The following is a 27,134-nucleotide window of genomic DNA, read 5'->3' on the forward strand; positions in this document are numbered from 1 at the left end:
TAATGGAAAATATGCACCATTTTTATCAAATTGGGAAATTTAGAATAAACCATGAATTTGACTGGAACTTCAATTTGCAGACCCCCTTTCAAGAGGTAAACCCTCATTTGAAATAAGACCCCTTATAGTCAGTGATGATACATAAATAGACCCTCAGATATGCACATATAGTCATTTTAGGCATGAAAAATGTATAAATGGGTGTTTTTCAGTTTGTATCCATGTACCATTACTACTGAAAATGTACTGTTTGGGAAAAAAGTTGTCTTTTGGGGAATAATTTTAAGCCATTTTTTTCAAATTGGGATGTTTCTCCAGAGGAGCCTATATTCTCCGGTAATTTAAGGCAAACAATATCACTGTCATTGAACTAGTACACATTTTGTTTAGGGGCCATCTGAAGCCAGCCTCAGGGTGTAGGATTTTCTCTTGGTGTTGAAGACCCATTGATGGCCTTCAGATGTTTTCTGCTCTTTGGCCAGGTTGTTGTCTTTTTGACCCATTGCCCATTTCAATTCTCAATTTTATAGAATGTTGTCTTCAATGCACCATATTTCGTTTGTCTCAAAAGTATTGATACAGTCTGGTAAATTGAAAACTATCAAGCCAGTCACATTACATATATTTAAGTGTTTTGAAACTTTTGATTGCTCAGGACATAACAATCTTAACTCCAAAATTAACTTAATTAAGTCCTCTCTCCATACCTTTCTCCTACATTTGTTTAATTATTATATATCTATATTCTGATAAACCTTTGTCAATACAATGGTATACAGAAGTTACATGTCATAAAAATAATAAAAAGCACTTTTCTCCTACATTTTTTATTGTGACCATGACCAAACACAATCTTCTTGCTACCACATACATGTAAATACATGTACACTAGACAGAGTCGCTGCCAGTGAACTTTAAATAAAACTTTAAACAAAGAATTTAATTCTTTCTCTTATATACTTTTTTTTTAAATAAAGAAAATAGGCACAAAATCCCCTGTACTTATTACTAAATAACATAAGTTTCTAATTGAGTCACATGTTATCAACTGACTAAAAGCATTGAGTTATTGTGAAGGTTGTAACACCCCAAACTAACTAACCTATGAACTAAGTGTGATAATCATATACATTTCTATAGGTTCTGAGAAGACCCCTACCAATTAGTTTTACATGATGTGCATGTGAAGAGACAATTAAATCTGTTTTCCCCTAACCTAATGACATGTGTCTCATATTGATCATACAACTAAATGAAATTTGAACTGATTTAATTGATTCAATGCTCTGTTTAATTGATTCTTAAGTCATTTAAAGACAAAAGATTTCACATTAGGAAACACTTAACTTTTAATTACTAAACATTCCTTGGATGTACAACATATCTTGTAAAACAATTCCATGGTTAAGTGTTAAAATGAGGAGATAGACTGTATATATAATATTTGGCTTTATGCATCAAGCAATCAGGCTGTGTGGGTATTCCCTCAGTTCCTAATCAAATTTCAATTTCCTGATCTGGAGAAAATATATTTATATAAAACTTTTCAAAGTGAATATCTTCATCAACAGGGAATATGTTACAAGTTAATTGCAGTTGTAAATCTTTCCTTGTTAATATGCCAGCACCCACCACAACAACAATTCATATATATTTCTGTTAATTATTAAAGGATTGCAAGAAACTGATACATTTCTTTGGCTGTTAATTTACAGTATAATGAATTGATTTATCTCTCATATGTTACATAAGAGACTAATTCTGAAGATTCCTTTTATTTGAATTAACAATTTTTCGTTAATTTTTTTATTATAGTAATTTATTAATTCTTGAATTGCTTGAAAGAAAAGGTATAAAATCTTCCAAAAAGATCTTGCCACTTACCGTCTTCTATTATTGAGAATTTGGGAATTACATGCTCCCTTTTATAAATCCTGGCCATGTTCCTGATAAAATACTTTAAAGGACAGTAATCAAATTGAGAAGGTAAATTGGTGAATATGTCAAACAGACAACAACCTGACCAAAGAGCAGATAACAGCCAAAGACCACCTAGCAAGAAAATTCCGCACCCAGAGGTGGTCCTCCAAAGCTGGCCCCTAAATAAAATTGTGTACTCGTTTAGTGAAAATGCCTAAATGGATGTCTGTGACACTTCAACTCCAAAACATATAAATGAACTAAAATTAAAAAAAACATACAAGACTAACAAATGCCAGAGGCTTCCAACTTGGGAAAGGTGCAAAAATGTGGCAGGGTTGAAAATGTTTTGCGAGATCTAATAGAATTAATAACACTTGACTTAAAAATTCATTTGGCCTTTTTATGATGAGTCTTTTATAGATGAAACATATGTATGTATTACAATTTAAAAAAGTTCATTTCAAAGATTCTCATTAACATAGCAGTAATAGTAGATCAAATTCTGTGTTGTATTATCTAATATATACAAGTACCATATATGTACACATTAAAACATTATGTGGAATATCTACTTGGCAGTGTTATCAGAACCTACCTTTTTCCTTATTCCTATTTCCTCCTTATCAAATTCCAAATTCCATTCAAATAACACTTTATCATTTACAAGAATAGACCTTTATAATCTAATATTTACTCTTTCTCTTTTCAAAAATAAATGAATAAATCTATAAACCTGGATAAAACATCATACCTCGATTAATCTTTAAATAAATATTAGATATAAATTATAATTCATTGCCTAATCAACCTTTCCTATATAAACATATTTGTAGGACAAATCACTGTCATAGAGATCAAGTTATTCATTTTAATTTTTAAAACTGTTTATTTTTGTATTTCGATCGCTTATAGAATCTTAATCGTCCTACAATGTATGTTAATCTTTAATCCATTGTCTGAATGCATTTATCTCCCTTTATTGAGGGTGACTGGCGGAAAAGATATGGTCAGTAAGGTCTTCTTCTGACCTACAGTTAGACCCTTGTCAAAGTGGGATCATGTCTAGTGTACTGTGCAGTATGTACAAATATACAATGATGTCTGGTCCTAATGGGGACATTAAATTCAATGTCTACTGTAAAGAAAAGTGCCATGGTCTATGCACTGTAAGAAACCTTGCAACAACTCTTTGAGGGGTCAATCAAGTGGCTGGGTTGTAAACAACTCTTTGAGGGGTCAATCAAGTGGCCGGGTTGTAAGGCAACATTTCTGTCCATATCCACAACAAGGAAAACATATACCCTCTCTTTCTCATTGCAGTCCTAATTTCATCCTGGATGGCCACTATCACAGGACCTACCTGTTGTATGTATTGCGAATTTGTTTTGGTCCTGAACATGCATGAAATATTTGCCACTGGAAGTTAAACAAACAACCAATTATCAATATTATAATATTAACTAACAACAAACAAATGTAAAACATTGACTTTGCATGCTTGATAGTCAGTGTGCTGCACATATTTGATAGAATTTTAATAAAGACTCACCAGCAAAATTTGAAAAAGTAAAATCCTCCAAAAATGTTACAATTTTACAATTTATTTCACCTGTAACTTCCTGTGCAGGTAAACCTTTACAGGTAAAACAGGGTATGATAAATGACATATGATATATGTAAAATATTATTATATGTCAAAAAAATTCTGTGCATACTGTTTCATGCTGAGAGTTATTATGGTGGATCAGACAGAATAGAGGGAGGAATGTAATTAATTCATAGACTCTATGGTATATACACCTGTAGGGGTGTACTTGTGGCTATATGTTAAGTCAGCTATATGTATTAAGATTTTTTTCATTTAGTCTAATGTATTGCAGGTGGGTATTAGAAGAATGTTAATTTTTTGTTAATTAAATCAAAATCAACATCATCAACCTTGAGCTGAATCAGGCAATACAAATACATAATAATTAAGGGTCATAAAAGTTATAAAATATACAACCATTAAAAACATGTCAAGAACCCAGGGTCACAATTTATATTAGCATCTTTATCATTCATTATATGCCTTTTTAGATAGACAGCTCAGATTTTGTTCACTAAAACATAGATTTAATAATAATTAATATAATCATATACTGATATATCAATTTATTGGTGAAAGATATAAACCACAAGAATGTAGGTGTTCATAAAACAGGGATGCTCCCTTCGCACCACCACTTTTGGTGATCAGTGGACCACAAAATAGAAGTTGGGCAAAAAAAGATATTCTTCACTCAAAAGAATTGCATTGATACATAATCTTAACATTGTCCACCTGACACAGCCCTTTATCTATCCCCATTCTGAAGCAATCATGTGTGCATAGCTGGGGGATTTCTCCTGTGCAGGGTAACATTTGGAATATTATGTCAATATAAATGGGTTGATTGTGGCAGAGAAGTGGCAGAGATGAAAATCTGCTATAAGTTAAGCACATAATCTTACACATTTATAAATATTTGAAATTATGATTGGTCAAAACTTCTGAAATTCAGGTCAAGTTTACCCACCGCCCAATTATACCCCAGACACAATATGTTTAATCCTATAATAACATGTTCATCAGTTAAAAGATGTCCATGGGGTCTCTTATGACCAACATATGGGCGAACAAACATTTCTTTAGCTTGAAAAATCACAAATTTTACCATCTAACCCTCTCTAATATTAGAAACTGACAGTTCTGTAAAATTTGAATCTAATACAGGATTTTGACAAAATGGCTGCAGTCCTTGAATTGCATCTTTAAGTTTCTTACAATCTCATTGTTTTTATAATAAAATCAGTTGCCTTATCCATGTTATTGTTTATTAACTTATTAACATATATACATGTACATGTATTTACATTATTGAGATGTTCCCTATATATATACCAGTTAACCTTCTACCGATATTTCTCAAGGTAAAACTGCCTTAAGTTAGGATAGTCCAATGAATATTAATTCAGTTTCTCACAGTGAACATCTAAATCGTACTTTTTATACTTTTCATTGATCCATACAACTATTTATATTTTATGATTAACATGTATTCACTGCACTGGAGAAGATGTACCACCATTCAAACAAATCAGTTATAGATACAAAATGTAAAATCAATCTAACTATCAGCTGTTAAGACAAGCCTTTATGACTTTGTTCATCAGGTACACTTATAAATAAATGCTTTTGTAATTTATTATCAATGTTCATTTCATTTGATTTTACTGCTTTGAAATATTTAGAAAGTATATATATATTTTCATTGAACAGAGAAATGTATCAGTGTATTTTCCTAAGTTAACAAGTTATTTCAAAGAACGACTCTTATCCTTAATGATATGAAAAATAACAATAATTTCTTCAATTATATTTTATTCCTTTTTGACATTGCCCTTTCAACAGTTCACACTAAGTAATACTTCAGACACGCTTATAACCTTACCGCATTATTATTTTAAGCATCACTTTCCAAGAAACAAAGGAGTCTATAAGCAACCTACTTTATTCCTCTTAAAATTTGTAAATTTTGGTATATATATATATATTGAATAAAATCTAAAGTCTCTTTGACTTTTTAAATCAAGTGTATCTTTTGATTAAAGTCATTGGATTTTGTGTCATACTTTTCTCAACGACACAAATATGCATCTTCCTTTTAATCTGCTTTTTCAAATGACAAACTTCCTACCAAAAATATCATTACATACTTGTGTGTACTTGGACTACATAACTTCCTCATGTATATCAAAGGTGAAAGAATATACCTCAAGTATGGTTATATGGTATACCACAACTCAATATTTTGCTTACAAGACCCACTGATCAAAATAAAAAAAATTCAATTCCTTTTGCCTGAAGAAATTGAATGCAACAAAATAAGTGACAAATATTTGGTCAATTCATGGCTTTATAAATAATCATTTAGTGTTGACCCAAGGATGTTATTACACATTGTCATCATACATGTAACCACCTTGACCATAAATCAATGGTTTGCAGCAATAATGAATGCACTTTATGAAATAAATGACTATTACGTGGGTGATTTAAAGCTAATTCACACATCCAGCTAAAAAGTATGGGATTGAGGTTTTAAACTTTTCTAGCATGATTATAATACTAATTTAAGACTCAGAAATCAACCCATCAAATTATTGGATTTGGTGTTTCATGCACAAATGTTTTGTTCTGTGTACTGAGTAAAGTGTTATGACCAGTAGCCCAGGACTGTGGTTCTTTTGATTGGTTGATTTCTAAGTCTGGGTACAATGAACTTGCTCAATACATTTATGACCAAAAGTACACTTTTGATGAAATGTATCGTTTCTCAAGCCACACATAGTTGATACAATGGAATGTTTATTGACACTTTTTCCTCACTTCCATCAACAAGATTCTTTGAAGATTTTAACACAGTATAAAATTGCTGACAATACATTTAATCCAATAAACACATAAAAAAAGATGTGAGAATCATATGTGTTGATAAGGGAAAGAATCATCCAGTTTCATTACCTCCCCTTATCACATATGAGGTTTCACACAAAATGTGAGCAAGATAGATTCTGAATCCTTCATTACATGCCTACATTACCACAAATTCTGAATCCTTCATTACATGCCTACATAACCACAAATTCTGAATCCTTCTTTACATGCCTACATTACCACAAATTCTGAATCCTTCTTTACATGCCTACATTACCACAAATTCTGAATCCTTCATTACATGCCTACATAACCACAAATTCTGAATCCTTCATTACATGCCTACATTATCACAAATTCTGAATCCTTCATTACATGCCTACATTACCACACATTCTGAATCCTTCATTACATGCCTACATTACCACAAATTCTGAATCCTTCTTTACATGCCTACATTACCACAAATTCTGAATCCTTCATTACATGCCTACATTATCACAAATTCTGAATCCTTCTTTACATGCCTACATTACCACACATTCTGAATCCTTCTTTACATGCCTACATTACCACAAATTCTGAATCCTTCTTTACATGCCTACATTACCACAAATTCTGAATCCTTCATTACATGCCTACATTGCCACAAATTCCAATAATTTCATTCCAATATCTCTATATTTCTATATGTAAACATTTCGCTATAGATGCAAATGCAATGACCACTAAACACTTTTCACTGTCAAGTACCTGCCAAAAAAATACCTACATTTTCATATGCCATTTTGATTCTTATACCATTCTACAATTATCCATTCTCCCAAACAACCCACTGAATGATCACAAATATAGGAACTCTGATCACTGTGAAGTATTTGAATCCCTCATTAAACCTAAAGGTTTTGTGAAATGGACACAACGATAACTTAACACCTCCTCATTTTCAAGGTTTTGAATTATATATATATAAATTATATATACAGTGTCAATAAATACCTACAATTTCACAAGCTATGATAATTCCTGTCTAATATTACTATTTATCCATGGTATTTGTAAACCAGGTAGTAAATACATGGTCCATTACATCAAATTGCAGATCCTCCAGGCCAAAAACATCTGACTAAATACACCATGTCAAATGACCCAACAAATTATTTAAATCATTTATTTTACAATTATACCATCATTAGCATGATGTGAAGTGACCCAAAATACAATTTTTGTACTATAAACAAATAACTAAACCTACCTTTAGGCTTGAAAATTAGAAGTGATATGACCCAATAAATTACAAAATTAATTCATTTCATCCTACTTTATGTTGATCTATCTAGAGTTCAATGACACAACCATATTTCATCAATTAAGTCCAAAAACAAAAATCTTTCATTTGAGTCCTAATTCATTTGAAAAGAGCAAAATGATGAAACCCTATGAATATACAAAAAAATGTATAAATATAAAATCACAATTTGATAAATAATGCTTTACCATTCAGTTAGCAACAACCAATAGACAAAATTAATTCATGGATATGATCAAAGATAGACCTAATCAATCATAAACTCATTTTTCAACCTCATCTTATCCTCAAATAATACAATGAAATTGTTTTGAGTCAAATTTTTAACCATTTTTTTTAAAGATTTATTAATCAAATTGTGCTTCTTGTGTACTCTCTTAAAGTTCATTTCAACAATCACTTACATTTGATATTAGATTATGTTACCCACTAATAAATATAAATAGTCTCTCAGTTCCTCCCTTACAGTTCTACTTTACATTGTAAGTATCTTATATAATTATAATAGTTGTATTGTTCCACCGTAATGGTGATATAAGGACTAATTGTACGTACTAGAGTATGATACTTATGATGAATGAGTTCTCACCTGGGCGTACCTGTCTCAATAATGTAGGTGACTATCTTAACACACTATAAATCTAATGATTATCCACATTCTAATTCATAGCTCGAATTTATGAATGATAGATTATACCATATATGTCTTTATTACTGAGATAGTGCAATAATTGAGATACAATATCTCTGTCAAAATATTAAAAGGCCTTACGATCTTAAGATAAGTCGACAAAGTCAAGTGTTTTAAAGATTACAGAACCAATATCAAAATATATCTATCAAAAATAAATAATAAAAAAGATTTGAAAATTATGTTTCATAATATTCTCAAAATTTTCAAAAATATTTGTGTAACTTAAACATTAATGTGATAACTGGCTACACCAAAGATATTGGACAATTGCTAGCTCCAAATAACTTTATTATAACCTATATGTATCTAAATGTAAAATTAATACTAAATCTCTTAAAATCAAATCAATTCAAACACACTTTCTTGTAACTCCAAACTCTTCTTTTTTTTGTGGACATATTCCCAAAATGCAAAACACAATGATTATCATCAACATTGTGTAACTCCTCCTTCCCCCAAATGAAAAATAAAGCTCCTACTCAGTGGTGGAAGCAGGGGGAGAATTCCGAGGTTGGAACCCACTTTTTTTTTTTTTTATTATCTATGCATTTGAATGGGGAAATATAGTTGGACCAAAACCCCTCCCCCCCCCCCCCCCCCCTTTTCTCCTGGTTTCGGAACCACTCCATTTTAAAAATGGCTGGATAGGCTCCTGCTATATTTTCAGATGTGAAATTAAAAGCCAACAGAATAATTCAGCATAAGCCTAAAGTAATGTGACTTCAATGTGCAGGGACCCGCTCATCCACCCCCTCCTCCAGCTTTGTGCATGAGGGTTATTAAAATCAAATAAAAGGATGTTAATATGGAAAACATGAATTTGGGCAGAATTTATTACATAAATTGAAATTAAACATTACAAATTTCAGATATGCAGAGTGGAAATAAATGAAATTGTTTAATAAAGTGATTACATAATGTCCCAATGGGTAATAATAAGCTTAAGTTTGGATTACTCTAATAACTCTAAAGCTTTTATCATAAAATAGACATACCTGCACGTTACATAATACATCCATCCATATGAATTTTTAAAAAAACAACAATTTACAGAAATAGGTACAAGTTTTGTGTGAGGTAATTACAGGTAACTGACAGGTGAGATGTCAGACAGGAAGTTAATGACATTCTTGTTAGTCTTGTCAAACCTTGATATAAATACCGTCTCTACTTAGTTCCATTATATATCATGTATAATTAAATACATATACATTACTGCAACACTTGCATGAGCATTAATCTTATGTTATAATTAATCCAATTAAGTCCTAAAACAACTATATTTTGGCAGGAAAAGTATTTCTCCATTTCAAAAATACATTGTTAACAAATAGTTATTTTATTGAAAGGTGAAACTGTGAACCGAGTTTACTAACTAATTCCTCCTCATTATGTTCAGATATAAATATGAAAAAGATGTTCTACGATCTTCTACTATGGAAAAATTAAAATAATGCTACTGATTATGTACAACACCATAATTCAATTAGGTATAAAGATTATGTGATTGAAAGTTTTACCGAGATTTTAATGTCCAAAGTGGACTCAATCATCTAAATATGGTTATTTACAAAGTGTCCATAAATATGCAATCACAAGCACTGTCAAGGTTTTAGAAATTATTCATCTAAAGAAATCTAAGCATGTTAAGATTTTTAATCTAAGTTCATTTACATGTTTTTGAGGTAAGTATGACTTCCATTTTCACTGAACTAGTACATTTTTTTGTTAAGGGACTAGCTGAAGTCCGTCTCTGGCTTCTGAATTATCTCACTGTGTTGAAGACCTATTGGTGGCCTTCGGCTGTTTTATGCTCTTTGGTCGGGTTGTTTTCTCTTTGACACATTCTCCATTTCCATTTTCAATTTAAGTTATCAAACTTAAAGTAATAATATTTTTACTAACCTCATCTGGAGTTTTTGTCATAAATACATGACAAAACTGGCTGTCGATGTGTCCCTTGGGTTCTCTGGCAAGGAAGGAGAACTGACGAAACTCAGGTTCACAGGTAGCGTAAGAAATTCTCTTCAAAGCATGAGCCATATAAACACTCTGTAAAACAAGAAAATAAAACTTCATCACAAATATACACAAACCTTTAAAAAAAACGATGAAACTATAAGGAGCACATGAAATCTTCTTTGATATAAATCAACTTATTTTGGCAGATACTTTATTTGGAGTTTACTAGCCCATTTCACATCAATTTAATTTCACGATTTAAATTTGCTATTTTCTAATTTGCTTGATGTATTTAAATATGGTAAGTAAAACCCCATTTTTACATATTCACGATGATTTATATTTATGCTATTTTTCTAATCGCAAAAACTAGTTGGTTTACAGTATGGGCAAAACAAAACTTTTGTGATGGGTAAGTGTTTCTCCTTACTCATTTGTTTTTTATATATTAAACTGTTGGTTTTCCTACTTGAATTGTTTTACATAGTCATTTTGGGGACCTTATATATTACTGTTCTGCGTAAGCTGAGACTCTGTGTTAAAAGCTTAACTAAATTGTCCTATAATGGTTTACTTTTTACACATTGTGACTCAGATTGAGTTGTCTCATTGGCAAGTATATCATTTTTTCTCATTGATTACATACATTTGTAAGTTAGACTTAAAAGAATTATATTCTTTAGAAAAGTACTTTTTTACCACCTATCAGTAAAGACACTTGTCCTCATCTGACTTGTTGAGACATCAGATAACCTCTTTACACTTACCATGACATCAGATAAACTCTATATACCTAACATGACCTGATGACAAATCAGATCAAATATTTAAACTTTGACCTTGAAACCATAAATAATTTTTAATTTTGTAAGGGCAATCAGGGGTGCACTCAGAATTTTTTTAAAGTGGGGATGTAATTCTTGAAAAAAGATTTTTTTTATTTTTTACTTCTTTCAAAGTTAAGACAACTCCATATTTTCCATTCATGTCAAATTTCTATCTATACAAGTGTATGGTCTGCATATCACAAAAAAACTATTTAGCCCTAAACAAACTATAAAACATAACTGATTGTCTATAATCTAAAACAGTTTCTATTGTTATTTGAGTTCAACATTATATATAACAGGTTTTTCAAGTTAACAGATCTAGAGAAGAAAATCTTGTATGAACTTCTTAACTTGGGTAATCTTAATCTTACTTACAATTACCAGTAGTTATTTCTAGTTTTAATTCAGATTTTATCTACAGGAAAACCAGCATATCACTGTAGAACACACAATTGTCAACTTATATATAGAAGTAAATACCATCACTTGTCTGTGTCGAGTGGTCTCAAGTACTGATATAATCTTGTACATACCACAGGCTTGCTGTACTAGTATACCTTATACAACAGTAAGTGTTGGTCCATGTCTCATTATCCGTGGTGGATCCTGAAATTTTTATAAGTAGGGGCCCACTGACTGCCTAAGAGGGGCTCACTCCAGTCGTGCTCTACTGATTCCCTATATAAGTAATCACATTCTCCCCAGAAAGAAGGGGGGGGGGGGGGGGCTTTAATTCACAATAACTCAAAAAGTTATAAATCAAATATAATTTTTTCAATTACTTTTAAGCTTAAAAATGTAAGACTTACTTAAAAATTAATCTTATTTAATCTAAAACAAAGACACTTACGAGAGAAGATCAAAATTCACTTTACATTTTAATTTATAAACTGTTGAAACAATTGATAAAGATAAATCTAAGAATACAAAGAGGTTGAAATGGCAAAGTGATTTACAGAAAGACTGGAGTGTGTTGGTGGCAATTTGTAAACATACCAAGTTAAGAGAAAAATCTCTTGCTTGGTTAATACAACACATGGAATGATCACGGAACTCATTGGTTCTCATTTTCTAAACGTAATAAATGTTACAAAATTGTGTCACAAGTTAAGAGAAAATAAAATAGAGTTACCTCCCCATTACTGCTACAGACTTTCACTCCAGTCAATGATATCACCAACATGATGTTCTTACTTTTATCTGGTTGCTAAAAAATAAAATGTAACTATAAAATAACTTTAAATTTTGTTCTAAAAATATTGTTATATATTATATTGTATTTTGAAATATTTTGTCTATAGTATATATATATATATGACATAATCACTTTTATTAAAATATAAACTAACCATCACTGTCGTGTTCATGTACCTATACCTTTAATTGATACATGTAGCAATGATGTTAAGTCTATACCTTCTGGCTACAGACCTAAATTAAGATAAAATCCAATAAACATGAACAATAATGATTAATAAACTGTTGACACAGAGATGTGTCTTGCCTGTTTGTTACTAAAGTTGTGGCAATGCTTATACAACTGCATACAAAATATCATAAACTTTAAATCATTCATGCCTGCTTCTCCTTAAACCAACCTTTACACAAACATGTTCACTTAATTTGCAAAAGTTATTAATTCAATATATACTTATAATGACTTAGAATGGAAATTAGAGGTGCCAATCGGTTTCCTTCAACTGATCAAGGAGGTTATATGAGAAGGAGAGTGAACACTCTGCTTGATACAAAATTAGCATCCGCAGGACAGCAGTTCGATCAGAGAAAAATGATAAAAATATAAAGAAACCGACATGTTTATCACCCACTTGACATGGCCCTCTGATGTACCGGGCTGTTACCGCGAGCAGTTGGAACTATTAGATAAATCGCATAAGTCACGTGATTGTTATCAGTGACTGGGTCATTAAAGTTCAGGTGTATTTATGCTAACAATGCAGTGTATCAGACTACGGTGTTTATGATATGGAAAAAGATTTGACGCACAATTTCAAAATCAATCGTCTCTCTACGGTGAAAAAAGATAAAGAAATGAAAAAGTTATGAGGGTTTAAAGGAAAGTTAGCGTGCGATTTTTATTCACACTACAAAGATTTTCGCTTCACCTTCCAATTTCTGTTTATGAGAATTGGCAGGTAATAATCATAGAAAATATACGAATATGCAAAGTACCTTAGTTACAGTGACCGGTAACGACCGAAAGGAATATATGCAATTGAAACATAGAGAACAAACGTAAAAGTGACTTTCTGTTGATATAAACATTGACAGCAATACGACGGATATTTGATTCATTTCTATTGGTTATAAGTTTACTTTCAACATAAAATTTTAATTTTTAATTACTTAATAAAAAATATCACAAAAATCTTTTTAACATGTCAATAATTGTATATCTGCATGGTCATTTTATGACACCTCGGGTGTTTCCGTTCTTACTCGGGTATGTAATTAGGACAAAATCTCCCTCTGTGACAGACTCAATCTCAACTAATTAACACCCATTCACAGAAAAGTCGGTAACATTTTATGTGTAATTATCGTTTTTCGTCCTCTCTCCTTCTCACATAACCTCCTTGAACTGAACTTATCACAAACTTTAACATCTTAGTCTAACTTGTGCAATCGTTTTTTTTTAAATCTATACACCATGAAAAAGGGGGTGAGTAAAACAATCTCAATGATTTTTTTTTTCCATTGGTATAAAGAAAACACTGGTACTATCTGAGATAGGAAACATTTTTTCATGTGTGATTGTAACGGACTCTTTATGTATTTGTGTATACATATATATACATTGTATGTGTGCATTGTTACAGTTTTGTTTATGTGAAATAAATTTATACATGACTTTTTTGGGCTTATTTTTTGGGGGGTTTTATAATATTTGTTTAAATCCTACCCTCATTTTCTCAATTTCTTTTTGTACAAACTCCGTCCTGGCATTTTGATCACTTCCTGACACAGAAAACGAACCAATATACTGAAAAATAAAATAAAATATAAGAAATAGAAATTTGAAATTTCTACATAGATAAAATATGTGAAAATGCAAACTGCATGATATTTATACATGCAATTTCTATATATATATATTTGAACAATTCTTCTGTTGTGTATTCACTCATTTTCATGGGTACCAATTGTCGTGGATTAAAGAAAACTCACAAGTTCGTGGATATATAATTTCGTGGTTTCGCCAAAGTTGCATACAAGCCAAAGAAATTTGTCATTCATTGAACATTTAATTTACCCTTTATCCACGAAATCCACCAAAAATTGGTATTCAACGAATAATAATGTATCCACAGTATTTAGGAATTAGATAGTTCATTTAGGACAATCAGGAAATACAACCTATATTCTTGGATTTTAAATGACAATATGAGAAATGTCCTATCATTAACTAAGAATTATACTGACTTTGGTAAAATATTTAAATTACAAAGTTTTCATCAGCATAAATACTGCAAAAAAAAAACTCTTTGTTAGAACCAAATCTTCTGGCTGTTATGTACTTTTATCAGAAACCAATATGTTCTAAATAGCTTGTATATTAAGCCAAAAGCTAACAATATTTTTTTACATTTCATTATTGTACTTTTTCAACCATCTTTATCTTAGAAAATTATCATAACACAGTTTTTGCTAGAATATCTTAAATAATTATCATAATACAGTTTTTTCTCACAAAAAATCTACGATCATAAAATATTAATTAGTGCCTGGCAGGGACCTGTATTTACCTGTAGAACAATTTATTTACTTTTTTGTTCCATAAATAAAACATTTTACATCACAACACAGCAGGGCAAGTCTTTATGTCTGATGATTCTGATCAATTCTGATAGTATAATGTATCAGTATCAGGTAGGTTGTGAAACTTTCACCCCAGACTAAGATAAGTATTTCATTAAACAGTATTTCTAGTAGATGAATAAAACAAAACTTTTGGTAGGAATCAAACTAGGGTCAATTAGACAGAAACCAAACAACATAATTTAACCAAAAATTTAACATAATATTATATAGTGTCCATTTAATATATTTAATTACTCTTTTGTGTTCTTTGGATTTTTGTTTGGGTTTTTAATTATGTGACGTTCTGTGTAGTGTTTTGTGTTTGTGTTGCACAATGTGTTGTGTTCTGTGCAGTGTTTTCATAACTTTTATTGGAGTTGCACAATCTGTTGTGTTCTGTGTAGTGTTTTCGTAACTTTTCTTGGAGTTGCACAATCTGTTGTGTTCTGTGTAGTGTTTTCGTAACTTTTCTTGGAGTTGCACAATCTGTTGTACTCTGTGTAGTGTTTCGTCCATTATTTGTCTTGTTGCTCAAATTTTAGTGTTCTGTATTGTGTTTTCTGGATTTTTTTTTTTGTGTTGCTCATTTTCTTGTGCTCTGTTTAGTACTTTGTAGATTTTTGTTTTGGTGTTTGCTCCATCTATTGTGTTCTGTGTAGTGTTTTGTTGATATCTGTTTGTGTTACTCAATCTATTGTGTTCTGTGTAGTGTTTTGTAGATATTTGTTTTGGTGTTTGCTCAATCTATTGTGTTTTGTGTAGTGTTTTGTAGATATTTGTTTTGGTGTTTGCTCCATCTATTGTGTTCTGTGTAGTGTTTTGTTGATATCTGTTTGTGTTACTCAATCTATTGTGTTCTGTGTAGTGTTTTGTAGATATTTGTTTTGGTGTTTGCTCCATCTATTGTGTTCTGTGTAGTGTTTTGTTGATATCTGTTTGTGTTACTCAATCTATTGTGTTCTGTGTAGTGTTTTGTAGATATTTGTTTGTGTTACTCAATCTATTGTGTTCTGTGTAGTGTTTTGTAGATATTTGTTTTGGTGTTTGCTCAATCTATTGTGTTCTGTGTAGTGTTTTGTAGATATTTGTTTTGGTGTTTGCTCAATCTATTGTGTTCTGTGTAGTGTTTTGTTGATATCTGTTTGTGTTACTCAATCTATTGTGTTCTGTGTAGTGTTTTGTAGATATTTGTTTGTGTTACTCAATCTATTGTGTTCTGTGTAGTGTTTTGTTGATATCTGTTTGTGTTACTCAATCTATTGTGTTCTGTGTAGTGTTTTGTAGATATTTGTTTGTGTTACTCAATCTATTGTGTTCTGTGTAGTGTTTTGTGGATATTTGTTTTGGTGTTTGCTCAATCTATTGTGTTTTGTGTAGTGTTTTGTGGATATTTGTTTTGGTGTTTGCTCAATCTATTGTGTTTTGTGTAGTGTTTTGTGGATATTTGTTTTTGGTGTTTGCTCAATCTATTGTGTTTTGTGGATTTTTGTTTTTCTATTTATCTTTGTACTTAAGGTTATGATGTTCTCAGACTTTTTTCAACTTATGGTTTCTTCAGATTGACCTTTCACTTGGGAACACATTTCTCATTTATATTCTTGATGATGTATCTCATGATAATTTTATTTTTTTCCATAGCTAGATGTTAATAAATCCGCAAACAATTCCTTCTTGTAAGATATTCAAAAACAAATTTTATAACAGAAGACAATGCAGCCTGGAAGGCTGAGTCAACGGAACTTTAAGAAGAGGGTATTGAAGCTTTTGGAATGGTTTTGACTTGGTACCCGGAAAAGGTAAAGAGTTCACCTGATTCAATAATAGTTGTGTTATCCAATTTAATATACCTTAGAAAATAATGAATGTATATATATATACTTTGTACCTCCAGTATTATGTACTTATTTTTTTTAACAGAATAAAAGCTTTTTAGAAAAAGAGATAAATGCACCAAAGTTGTATATTAATTTTAATGGACATGAGACATAATGGATGTACACACAGCAATTGTTGAATACTTTTCTCATACCATCACATAATGGCAGAAAACAAATTGACTTAATAATTAATTTAATCATCATATAGTTTGCCCTGAAGGGTTAATCATATCAAATTACTATAAATAGGTAATCAAGATAATAGTTGTTAACTAATTTTTTTTCATTGTATGTTTTGAAATGCCCCCTCAATTTTTTTATCTGACAACATGTAGACAGTTTTTTATGCTGATATTTGATTTTCTGACATTATGCCACATTGATAAGGGTAAAACAGGTGAGAAAAAAGCACAAGTGGGGGGAAATAATCTAAATTAATAAGACCCTACTCTTCTGTGTATATAAGAAGCAGACAATTGACATACTAGTACTGACATATATTTTATAGTTTAGGTTATCTTGTATGATTGCCATATAGTCAAGCATATCTATTTGTATTTCATGGGAATATTTTTTCATTATACACAATATTTTGTTTCATTACAGAACATCTAAATACCACATATGTTTAATATTTATCACTTTTAAATGAAGATAAAATACAATTTAACTTTAAGGCCACCTTTAAATAACCATTATTTTTAAGAGGAAATTTAACAATTCAAGAGGGAAAAATCATTCCTTTATTCCTTGGTACATACTATTTATTTTTGTTATGATCTGCAGTATTTCTTTTAGAGAAAATATTTATAGTTATAACTATACTTTATTATCTTTAAACGAAGATCAAAATGCAATTTAACTGTTTAAGGCCACCTTTGTATAACCATTTATTTTTTAGAGGAAATTTAACATTTCAAGTGAAGAAAAAAATCATTCCTTTATTCATTGCAAATGGTATATATTATAGTATATTAACTTGTATTTCTGTTATATCTATAATATACACTCAGTTGAACAATTTCACCAGTGATATAAATACCTATATACCTTTACCTATCTCTGACTTTTATCTGACATGTTTATGAATATTTGTGATACTATTTAACATTTCAATGTAGGCCAAGCATGACAATTTATTTCTACCTCTTTACTTTAACATCAATGTTAAAACACAGATATAAGTTTTGTCTTGTATATAAATACAAATATTATACAGGTTTATAATCTCACATATTCATTTCACCAATATTGAAAAATTATTTAGCCAAATCTTCTAGTGTAAATATCCTAGCACCAAATTTGGCAGAAAAAAATCAAATGAGGTCTGCATACATATAGACTTACAATATTGTATACAAAAAACATAATTCATACAAAACAGTGACATTATGTATCAACATGATCAAGCTCTCAGTAAATCAGCCAGTCAAGAAAAGATGGATTTAAAATCCAAGATCTTCAATGCTTTATTCCATTATAGGGACATGTAAATCACAAAATTATACAAATAAAGACATGATGACTGCACTTCAACTTACATGTACATTGACAATGAGACGATTAAAAAAAGTACTGTTTCTTAATTGTGGCTCAGAATTTAGCTTAACTGCATGAGGCTACGCTCAAAATGTGAAACACTGCATGAGAAAAGACATTCAGTCACCAAATTTTACCTGATTTTTATCTACTGCTATGGAATTTTTAAATAAACACAAATTTCTAAGTTCCATGCAATGACTTTAATCTCAGATTTTTTTTAATTGACGAAAATAAACTTTTTTAACAAATAAGCCATCTGAGATCACATGTATTATAACTTCATGTTTCAATTTCAATTTCAAAGACAAAAGTCATAAACTATATTACTAATTTCATTCCATACATGTACATTGTTTCTTATTAATTAATAAATTATACATTAACAAAGTCATACAAGGACAATTTATATAAATCAACATACATAAAATCAATGACATGAAGTTAAAAATTAATATAAGTAAGATTATACCACTTATTATGATTATATTTTTTTGTACAATTGTCCAGTAATTTGTCTCAAATTTACAAACATTATTCTATTCTAACCAAGATTTACATTATTTTATAAAGCAAAACAAGTTGTGAAATCAATGCCGAACAGTGAGTTTTCTATCATAATTTTACCAATTTGACAGTCCTTAAAAAAACAGAACTCTGGCAGTTGTAAATTTCAGAAATCTTGCATGTTAAAGAGCATATCTCTTAATGTCAACATCAGTTTATAGACCATTAATTTGAAGTTCAAAATTAAACCTATGCATTCTAAGATAAGGAATAGCATAACATAATTTAAAAGGCTCGGCTTGTTTGAACATAGGTCAGATATTGAATCTGAAGAACATCATATAAATGTAATACATTTAATGTATATATATTAAGCACATTAAATTGCAAAATCAATAGATTTTCTTTTCTATAAAACAAACAAAAAGTAATTGGTTTATACAAAGAGAATTAGCAAGAAAAGTTCACACAAATTTAATAAAGCATTTTCTATTCTTGGTTTCTTGCTGACAATTATCTTTCAAATAAGTATTTATAAGGTCAATGTACATCTTTATCATGATGATTTCTGGAAGTATTACAATCATTTCCCAATGTGAACTTCTATTATCTGAAAACTGATACCATAACATGTACAAGACTAGAGCAACTTGATCCAAGTTCATTGTTTTCTGTGAAAGGTTAAAAGCCTCTAACTTTCAGAGTGATTGACATATTAATGTCATTTCTTGATGGTCATTGTACTTTTCTTTCTTAACTTCCTTATTCACAACTGAGATTGGGACTTTTTCTCATACCTTGTTGAAAGAACAATCATTATTTCTATGAATTACAAAAATAATACTATTTCTTTATGTAGAGGTCATCATAAGATCAAATGTATAAGTATCCCCTGAAGGCTTTCTATGAGGCAATGTATCTCACTGCTATCTCTAAGGGAGATAATACAACATGTATATTATTTTGTCAAACTGTGAGTGTGAACAGCACTCCTCTTGTTATGGTTCACGAATGCCAGTGTCCCCTCTCGCATAGAACAACAAAACAGTATCAAGTATAAGTATCAAACTAGGAAATGAGCTCTTATTAAAACTTGTAGGAAAACTTTTGGAAAGTTATAATTATTGCACTTGACATTTTGATTTAGCGTAAATATTAGAAAAAAAAATAATTAAGCATTGCCTGCATTAAAACATTAGGCCCAAACTAAAACCATATTTACTAGGTCTACTTCAGACCTATAATGGTCTGAACAATTTAACTAAAAAGATTTTCTGGAAATTCAGAAGGGATTATTAACTTAGACATTATTAGATAATAAGCTGTTAGGAGCAGTGTAAATTATATACAACAAAGGTTTACATTACTGACCAACTTTGGCCAATAGCAATCGGATATTCAGTAACAATTAGTAATGGCAGAATAAACTAGAAGCCATCATTTATACAGATCAGATAATTAGACAGAAACATAAATTGTTTTTGAAGATTAGCATTCTGTTAGTGTTAACAAGCAGATCAATTTCATTGGTGTCATTATCAAGTTAAAGAGCAATTGATTGGCTTTAGATGAGAATTTGATAACGTGGACTGACAATCTGGAACTATAAGCTAAGACAAAACCACATTGGGAATTTTTGTCACTGTTATATATTTCTGTTAAATCCATAAGGAGGGATTGTAGAACACTTCCATGCCGTTTCTGATGTACATCAATCCTGAACTTGTGTCACTGTACTGATGGAATCCTTAGTATAGGATTTGCTCTATTTGAATAGGAAGGGTTGCCAACCTATTGGTCATTATACTGATGGTTACCACCGCAGATCAGTCAGTGGTTGGCAGCCCCCTCCCCCCTTTTTGTGGGAAAAAATAATTATATAGTGAATCACTGAACATTAACTGGAGCAGGCACCCTCTTAGGCAGTCAGTGGGTCCCCAGTTATGACAATTTGCATCCTCCTTACTATCAGGACTTAGACTAAATGTGTAGATGTTTACTGATGGCATCATATAATTTTGAGTGGCTGGCTGAATTTGAATCGGAAGGGTTGCCAACCTTTTGGTCAGTATACTGATGGTATCACTGCAGTAGTCAGTGGTCAGTGGGGTTGCCAACCTTTGGGTATATATGATCCTGATAATAAATTTGTGTTTTTTATTGATGGGTTACCGGACCATCCTGATACAGACTTTGTGTCGATGTGTACTGATGGTATCACCAGAGCATTTTAAGATCAATTGATCAGAGGTATTGCCAACCTCTCTGTGCCTGATGGTAATGTATGTCATCATTACCAGATACATAATCTGCCATCAAACATAAAGGTTGCCAAACTCTGGTCTGGTTATCTGGATACTATAACTTACAATATTTATATAATTTGTCACTGTAAGGGAAATATGACCTGCCAAAAATTGCTAATGATAAGGGAAAACATCTTTATTTTATAATCTATTAAAATATTGTACAAGCAGACTTGTCCACAATTATACATATTTTAAAAAGCCTTGTCATACAACATGTATACATTGTATTGTATTTGCATTTTTAGTTCATTCAAAAAATTGTGAAATAGTTCCATGATCAACTTTTGTTTACAAAAATATGAATTCAATATATTCTTCCTTAACTAATTGCACAAGGGTGAGGGACCCATACACTTACATAGGCCGGGGGTATTGGCGAGAGTAGGGGAGGGGAAAAATTTGGTTGATTATATAGGGAATCACTGAAACATGACTATAGAGCAGCCCCTCCTGAAGACTTCTTCAGATCCGCCATTGACAAAAGTCACTTATTAGATTGTAAAATGGAATTATTATTGGTAATGATGTATATTTCTGCACTTTTGTGTTGCTCTGTTGCTTTTCAACTAATATTTACCTCACAAGATTTACAAATATGTGTATCAAATCCAAAAATTATCTAACAAACCACTATTAAAGAGTTTGTACAGTATATGTGTTATTAATTACTAAACAGTAACTATAATATATATGGATAATTCAAAATTGACTAATGATTTATATACATGTATATATATATATATAAAACATTTAATTAAATGGTTATGATGCTTAGGAGATAACTGTATTGTATTTTCAGCTCCGACAGCATCAATTCTGAATTGGGGATTTCATGGTCGCAAATTAAGTTTACTGGTGACATGTTAGCGGAGACAGTAAATGGGTATTTGCGACCATCAAATCCCCAATTGATGCCATCGGAGCTTAAAATACAATATTGCTATCTCCATTCTAATGAAACTGACAGAAAACAACGTTAAAACATGTATTTAAAATCTGTCATATACCATCTTCGCTTGCGCGTACATCCCATAGCATCAATTGTCAATTGATGACATGTAGATAAGTGACGTTATCTAATCAAAATGAACATTACGTATACAAACGTTGTTGCATTAGAATTAATAATATCAGACAAAATCTGGGCTGTTCTATAAAATTTAACTATAGTAAATGAATACAGAGAAAATAATACTTTGCAATGTTATGTTCTTGTATTGATGAGATTGTAATCAACTGATTGATTTGAATGAATCACTTTTGACTTCCTATTTCTATTGTGAGTCAGATCAGTATATGTCAATAGACAGGTGTATACTGCTATTCAGGTTAATTACAACTGACTAGGTACAAAACCTGTAGTACAAAGGTGATACTATAAGTAGAAGTCTGCTCCAAGTAATTTTACAGTACTAACTCACAAGCAAAGTTATAAATCATCAACAAACTAGAGGCCCCTTGCTGATTGTATTAAGATCTCAACTTCTCAAGGCATTTTTTCCTTGAATTCTTAATGGTATCACTAATTAAATGGAATTTATATTCTCAGGGGCAGATCCTGCCATTTTGAAAAGGGTGTTCCCAACCCAGAGTAAAAGGGGGGTCCAACTATATGCTTCCATTCAAATGCATTGATCCTCCAAAAAAAGGGGGTTCCAACCCCCCCATCTGGATCCACCACTCATTCTTTACTATATCAAATCAAACTTATGAAAGATCCGCTCACCCCATCCCTCCTTAACTACAGATATCTATCCTTTTGCATTTATAACCATTGAATAGTTGACATTAATTAGATACGCCCTATTTACCAGCATAATACTTAACTTAGTTGACAGAATTTTAATTGCATTTGAGTGTCTTTTTTTAATTTTTCTAATTGATGACCTACTTTAGGTAATAAATATAGATGTACATGTACATGTACATGTACCGCTATATAGTGGTTAATTTTGTATAGCTCTTCTGTAAATAAAGATTTCAATTTCAAAAGACATCATAATTTGTTTAATCAATCATACATGTACATTTTATTTGTATTTTTATACTAATATATATATGATGTATGATATTGTTCTGTATTGGTATGTGACACTATAATAAAATATTCTGTCTGTCTGTCTGTCTGTAACAGTAAAAGTTATAGCTCTGAATACATTCTGCTACATTTACTGTACTACATGTATAATCTAATTATTGGAAGCTCATTATTATGTTCTACTCTCAACTGGCAATTAACAATAACAAAATACCAAAACTCCAAAGGTAATTTGAAAAGAAATGGGGTCCATAAAAACGGACAAAATCAAACATTAGACTGTAACATATTTCCCAACCAACAGAGCCAATGGAAACAACTGTCATACTCCAGACTTAATACTGGCATTTCTGAAGAAAATGGTGTAAGACTGATACCATGACCAAAAGTGATCAGTCCCAGCACCTGAAGTAAAAAATCTGATACAGTGTACAATGTACAAAATGTGTACTTTATGTCATCACATAAACTGTGTACTTTATGTCATCACATAAACTGTGTTACAGATGTATAAATGTATAAATGTCTGTAGTACTATGTCATTAGTGTGTGAAACATTAAAACAATGTCAGAACTTAACAAATACAAATGTACATTAGCAAGGATAAACAATGTCTGTTCTGATTTCAAAGACAAATAAAGCATAAAGTTCTATTAAAACTAGATTTTACCATTGAAGAAAAGTGGTAGATTTTTTACATTGACAGTGAAATCAATAACAACTGCAATCAATTACCTTACACCACTAATTATAGTGTTATACAGTAGAAACATTTTTAATGGAGACTCACTGATCAAATTATAAACAAAGACCTGTCTACATCAAAATCAATTTACAAATTAATGGAAAACCGTTATTTACAAGTGTATATTCTTTTTTTCTGATAAGAAAATACATACTTAGACTTACATTTGTAGTTTCTCTTACTCTGTATATTTTAAACATAAAAGACTAAGAGAGCCATGACTATCTTATTTATCATACACATATATTTATACAATTAAACATATGTAAATGATGTCTGTGTCTGTTTAAGAAAACTAAAACAATTCACTTCAGCATGTTCAAGTCTACTCTAAAGATGTGTTTAACATGTTATAAAAGCATAACTTTGATCAAAGAAGAAGCACTTCAACAAGGCATATATATTCATGTGCTCAAAGCTGTACAAAATATAGGTGCTAATTTCAAATGTTTATAAAAGTAATCAGTACCCATTACATTTAGGGCTAAATGTAATGGGTACTGATAAAATAAATGTAAAATGAGTCTAGGGACACAAATGACCCTGCTCAACCTTTGCAGTTTTTTTAAGTTTAAAAAAAAGAGCGATATCTCTAGAAGTTACTAGAACGGTAAATGACTCACTTAAATACCCCTCACCCTTTATAAATTTGCACTCTGTTTGAATGTTGTGGTTCTTAAGCATTGTGTATGATTGTTTACATTTTAAACTATTCTTTTAGTCATGGTTGAGATGAATAAAAATGTATCATTTGGAAAGAGGGATGAAAGATACCAGAGGGACAGTCAAACTCATAAATCGAAAATAAACTGACAACGCCATGGCTAAAAATGAAAAAGACAAACAGACAAATAGTATTGTCAATATATAGTACACATGACACAACATATAAAACTAAAGAATAAGCAACACAAACCCCATCAAAAACTGGGGGTGATCTCAGGTGCTCAATAAGGGTAAGCAGATCCTGCTTCACATTTGGCACCCGTTGTGTTGCTCATATTAAATCAAATTCGGTAAATAGTCTTATTCAGTAGGTCACATTCATCAAAGAGAAGGGGATTGTAGTTACGACGTAAGGAACATATCCGATATCATTTGTGAAATGGTTATTCCATAATGGTCAACCAACTCATGATGGCATCAGTAAAATTTAAGAAGGGATGATTTCAACTTCACCATTTGGAACTCTTGGTTTAATAGCTTTCATGTGAGCAGTTTCACATGATTATCAAAATATATCCTTCTTCAGAATTGTCCTACATTCAGAACAACAATGTATGTATGAAGGAAATATTTCTATGATTTGTCTGAATCAAATGCTGCGCAATCATCACGAAATTTACATTTGTTTCAGGGGAGATAACTGTTGACCCAATAGTGAACATTTTCAAATATTCACATTTGTGATTTCCCTTACATTTCAAATGTCACACTATTTATGTTATGAGGATCATCATGTAACAGTAAGAGTTGATCATGAATGTTCAATGATGTAATTTACACCAATATTGCAATTTGGAAATCTGTATCACTGTACCACGAGGATATTATCTGTTCTGCTTGAACTTTTGACGTCATACAAAAATCTCTTTTCCATTGTGGCTTCAGATATTTTCTATTATAACGTCAAAATTTCATGGGAACTTCTGTATGTCCAGTTGTTAATTAGGTCTATAGACTGAATTGCTGTGTAAATCTATGAATGTCAGATAGAATCAAAGTTTTAACTTTTTTTTAACAGACATGTTATATTTAATTTCTTTTATGATTAGGAAGGTTAGTCTTATATTAGTATGTATAACTGTACATTAAAGACTATAAATCATATGCAGTCTTAAAATTATCAAGTTATAGATTAAGATTGACTGATTGCAGTGACTAAAATAAAAACTAAAAAGGCCTCCCCCTCTTTTCACTTAATTTACACATGTATAGACATACCTCGGCTGATCTGACAGCGGACACGTCATTGTCATTATTTACTTCTGTAGCAACAACTTTAGGCCGAAAGCATGCCCCGTCTGGCAGTTCGTCCTCCAGAAAACCATTGCTGTCACTTTTCTCGTTTTTGCCCCTTTTTGTGGGACTGGATACGGCTGCTGAACTCGTCCCATCTTTTTGTTGTCGTTCAGCTATTTTCTCCTTTTTTGTATGAAGTTCTTTGCATTCTTGTTGGTCAAATAGTTTCTTTGTTTTCACAAAATACATACTTCATTCAGCCTCTGAAATATGTTGAGTTGTAAAGGTCCCATCTCTTTGTTTTGATTTTCATCCTCCGAAACGACTGCTCGTGCTTGCTTTACTACTTCCGGGTTATATATTTAACCTCCTAATTGGGGGAACATCTCAAAATTGTAATTTAAAAATAAAAATAAACAATGCAGGCAATGTGCACAGTCCTTGAAATATTGATCCATAATAATATAGTGATCTATATTTATTAGATTTACTGCGGTTGACTAAATAAATGTTTAATATTAAAAAAATAATAATCTAGAACCGATTTATTAATATTATATCTATTTCTATGCCACCGGTGATATATATATCATTTGTCACTCACTATATTATCAGTTTTAAATGTAGGGTTGATACATATGAAATATTGTTGATGCCACATATGTCACTATTTTAAATGGCTGTACTAACTAATTGTTCCAGAAGAAAATTTGTAATGTTATAAATTAATGTAACTGAAAAATTAAGGATGTCACTGAGCATGGAGTCGGGGATAAAGAACAAAATTATTTTTCTACAAAATTAATTTCAATGTTTCAAAGATAGACTAATATATTGGCATACACATAGTAATAACAATACAAGTTAGTACTTTAAACTATCCAGAGTTATGTACAACACACATGTTTCCGATTTATCATTTTCATTTAAAACTGAGAATCTGGGAAATCAAATTTTATAACCATAATCTTACAAATATTGGGTAGAAGCTTGTTCATTAACAAAAACTACTAATAGTAAAGATTGATATAATGTTTTTTATTAATGATTACATTTGTTCTTTATTCCTACATGTGCTATGTCGTTATGGCCATTTTTATTTTTCATTGCTTCTAGAAACAAATTAAAAGTGGCTCAAATTTAGGATATCTTTTCAT

At 30.9% G+C, this 27,134-nt stretch overlaps 1 protein-coding gene across 6 annotated transcripts in view; it reads right to left on the minus strand.

Moving 5' to 3' along the window:
- The window catches only part of LOC139502256 (tensin-1-like), a 71,025-nt gene extending 44,677 nt beyond the window's left edge, over positions 1–26,348 (minus strand). For all 6 annotated transcript variants that reach the window (XR_011658762.1, XR_011658761.1, XR_011658759.1 and 3 more), the window contains exons 1-4: positions 25,960–26,348; positions 14,101–14,181; positions 12,310–12,384; positions 10,291–10,437 (exon numbers count right to left, since the gene is read on the minus strand). Coding sequence is in view for 2 of the 6 variants with exons in the window: in XM_071291691.1 (XP_071147792.1) it covers positions 10,291–10,437; positions 12,310–12,384; positions 14,101–14,181; positions 25,960–26,226 (570 nt within the window). In the remaining 4 variants the exon portion in view is untranslated. The remainder of the gene's footprint in view (positions 1–10,290; positions 10,438–12,309; positions 12,385–14,100; positions 14,182–25,959) is intronic.
- Between the last annotated feature and the right edge of the window lie 786 nt (positions 26,349–27,134).

This window comes from Mytilus edulis, chromosome 13, assembly GCF_963676685.1.
Source record: "Mytilus edulis chromosome 13, xbMytEdul2.2, whole genome shotgun sequence".
Classification (NCBI taxonomy): domain Eukaryota; kingdom Metazoa; phylum Mollusca; class Bivalvia; order Mytilida; family Mytilidae; genus Mytilus; species Mytilus edulis.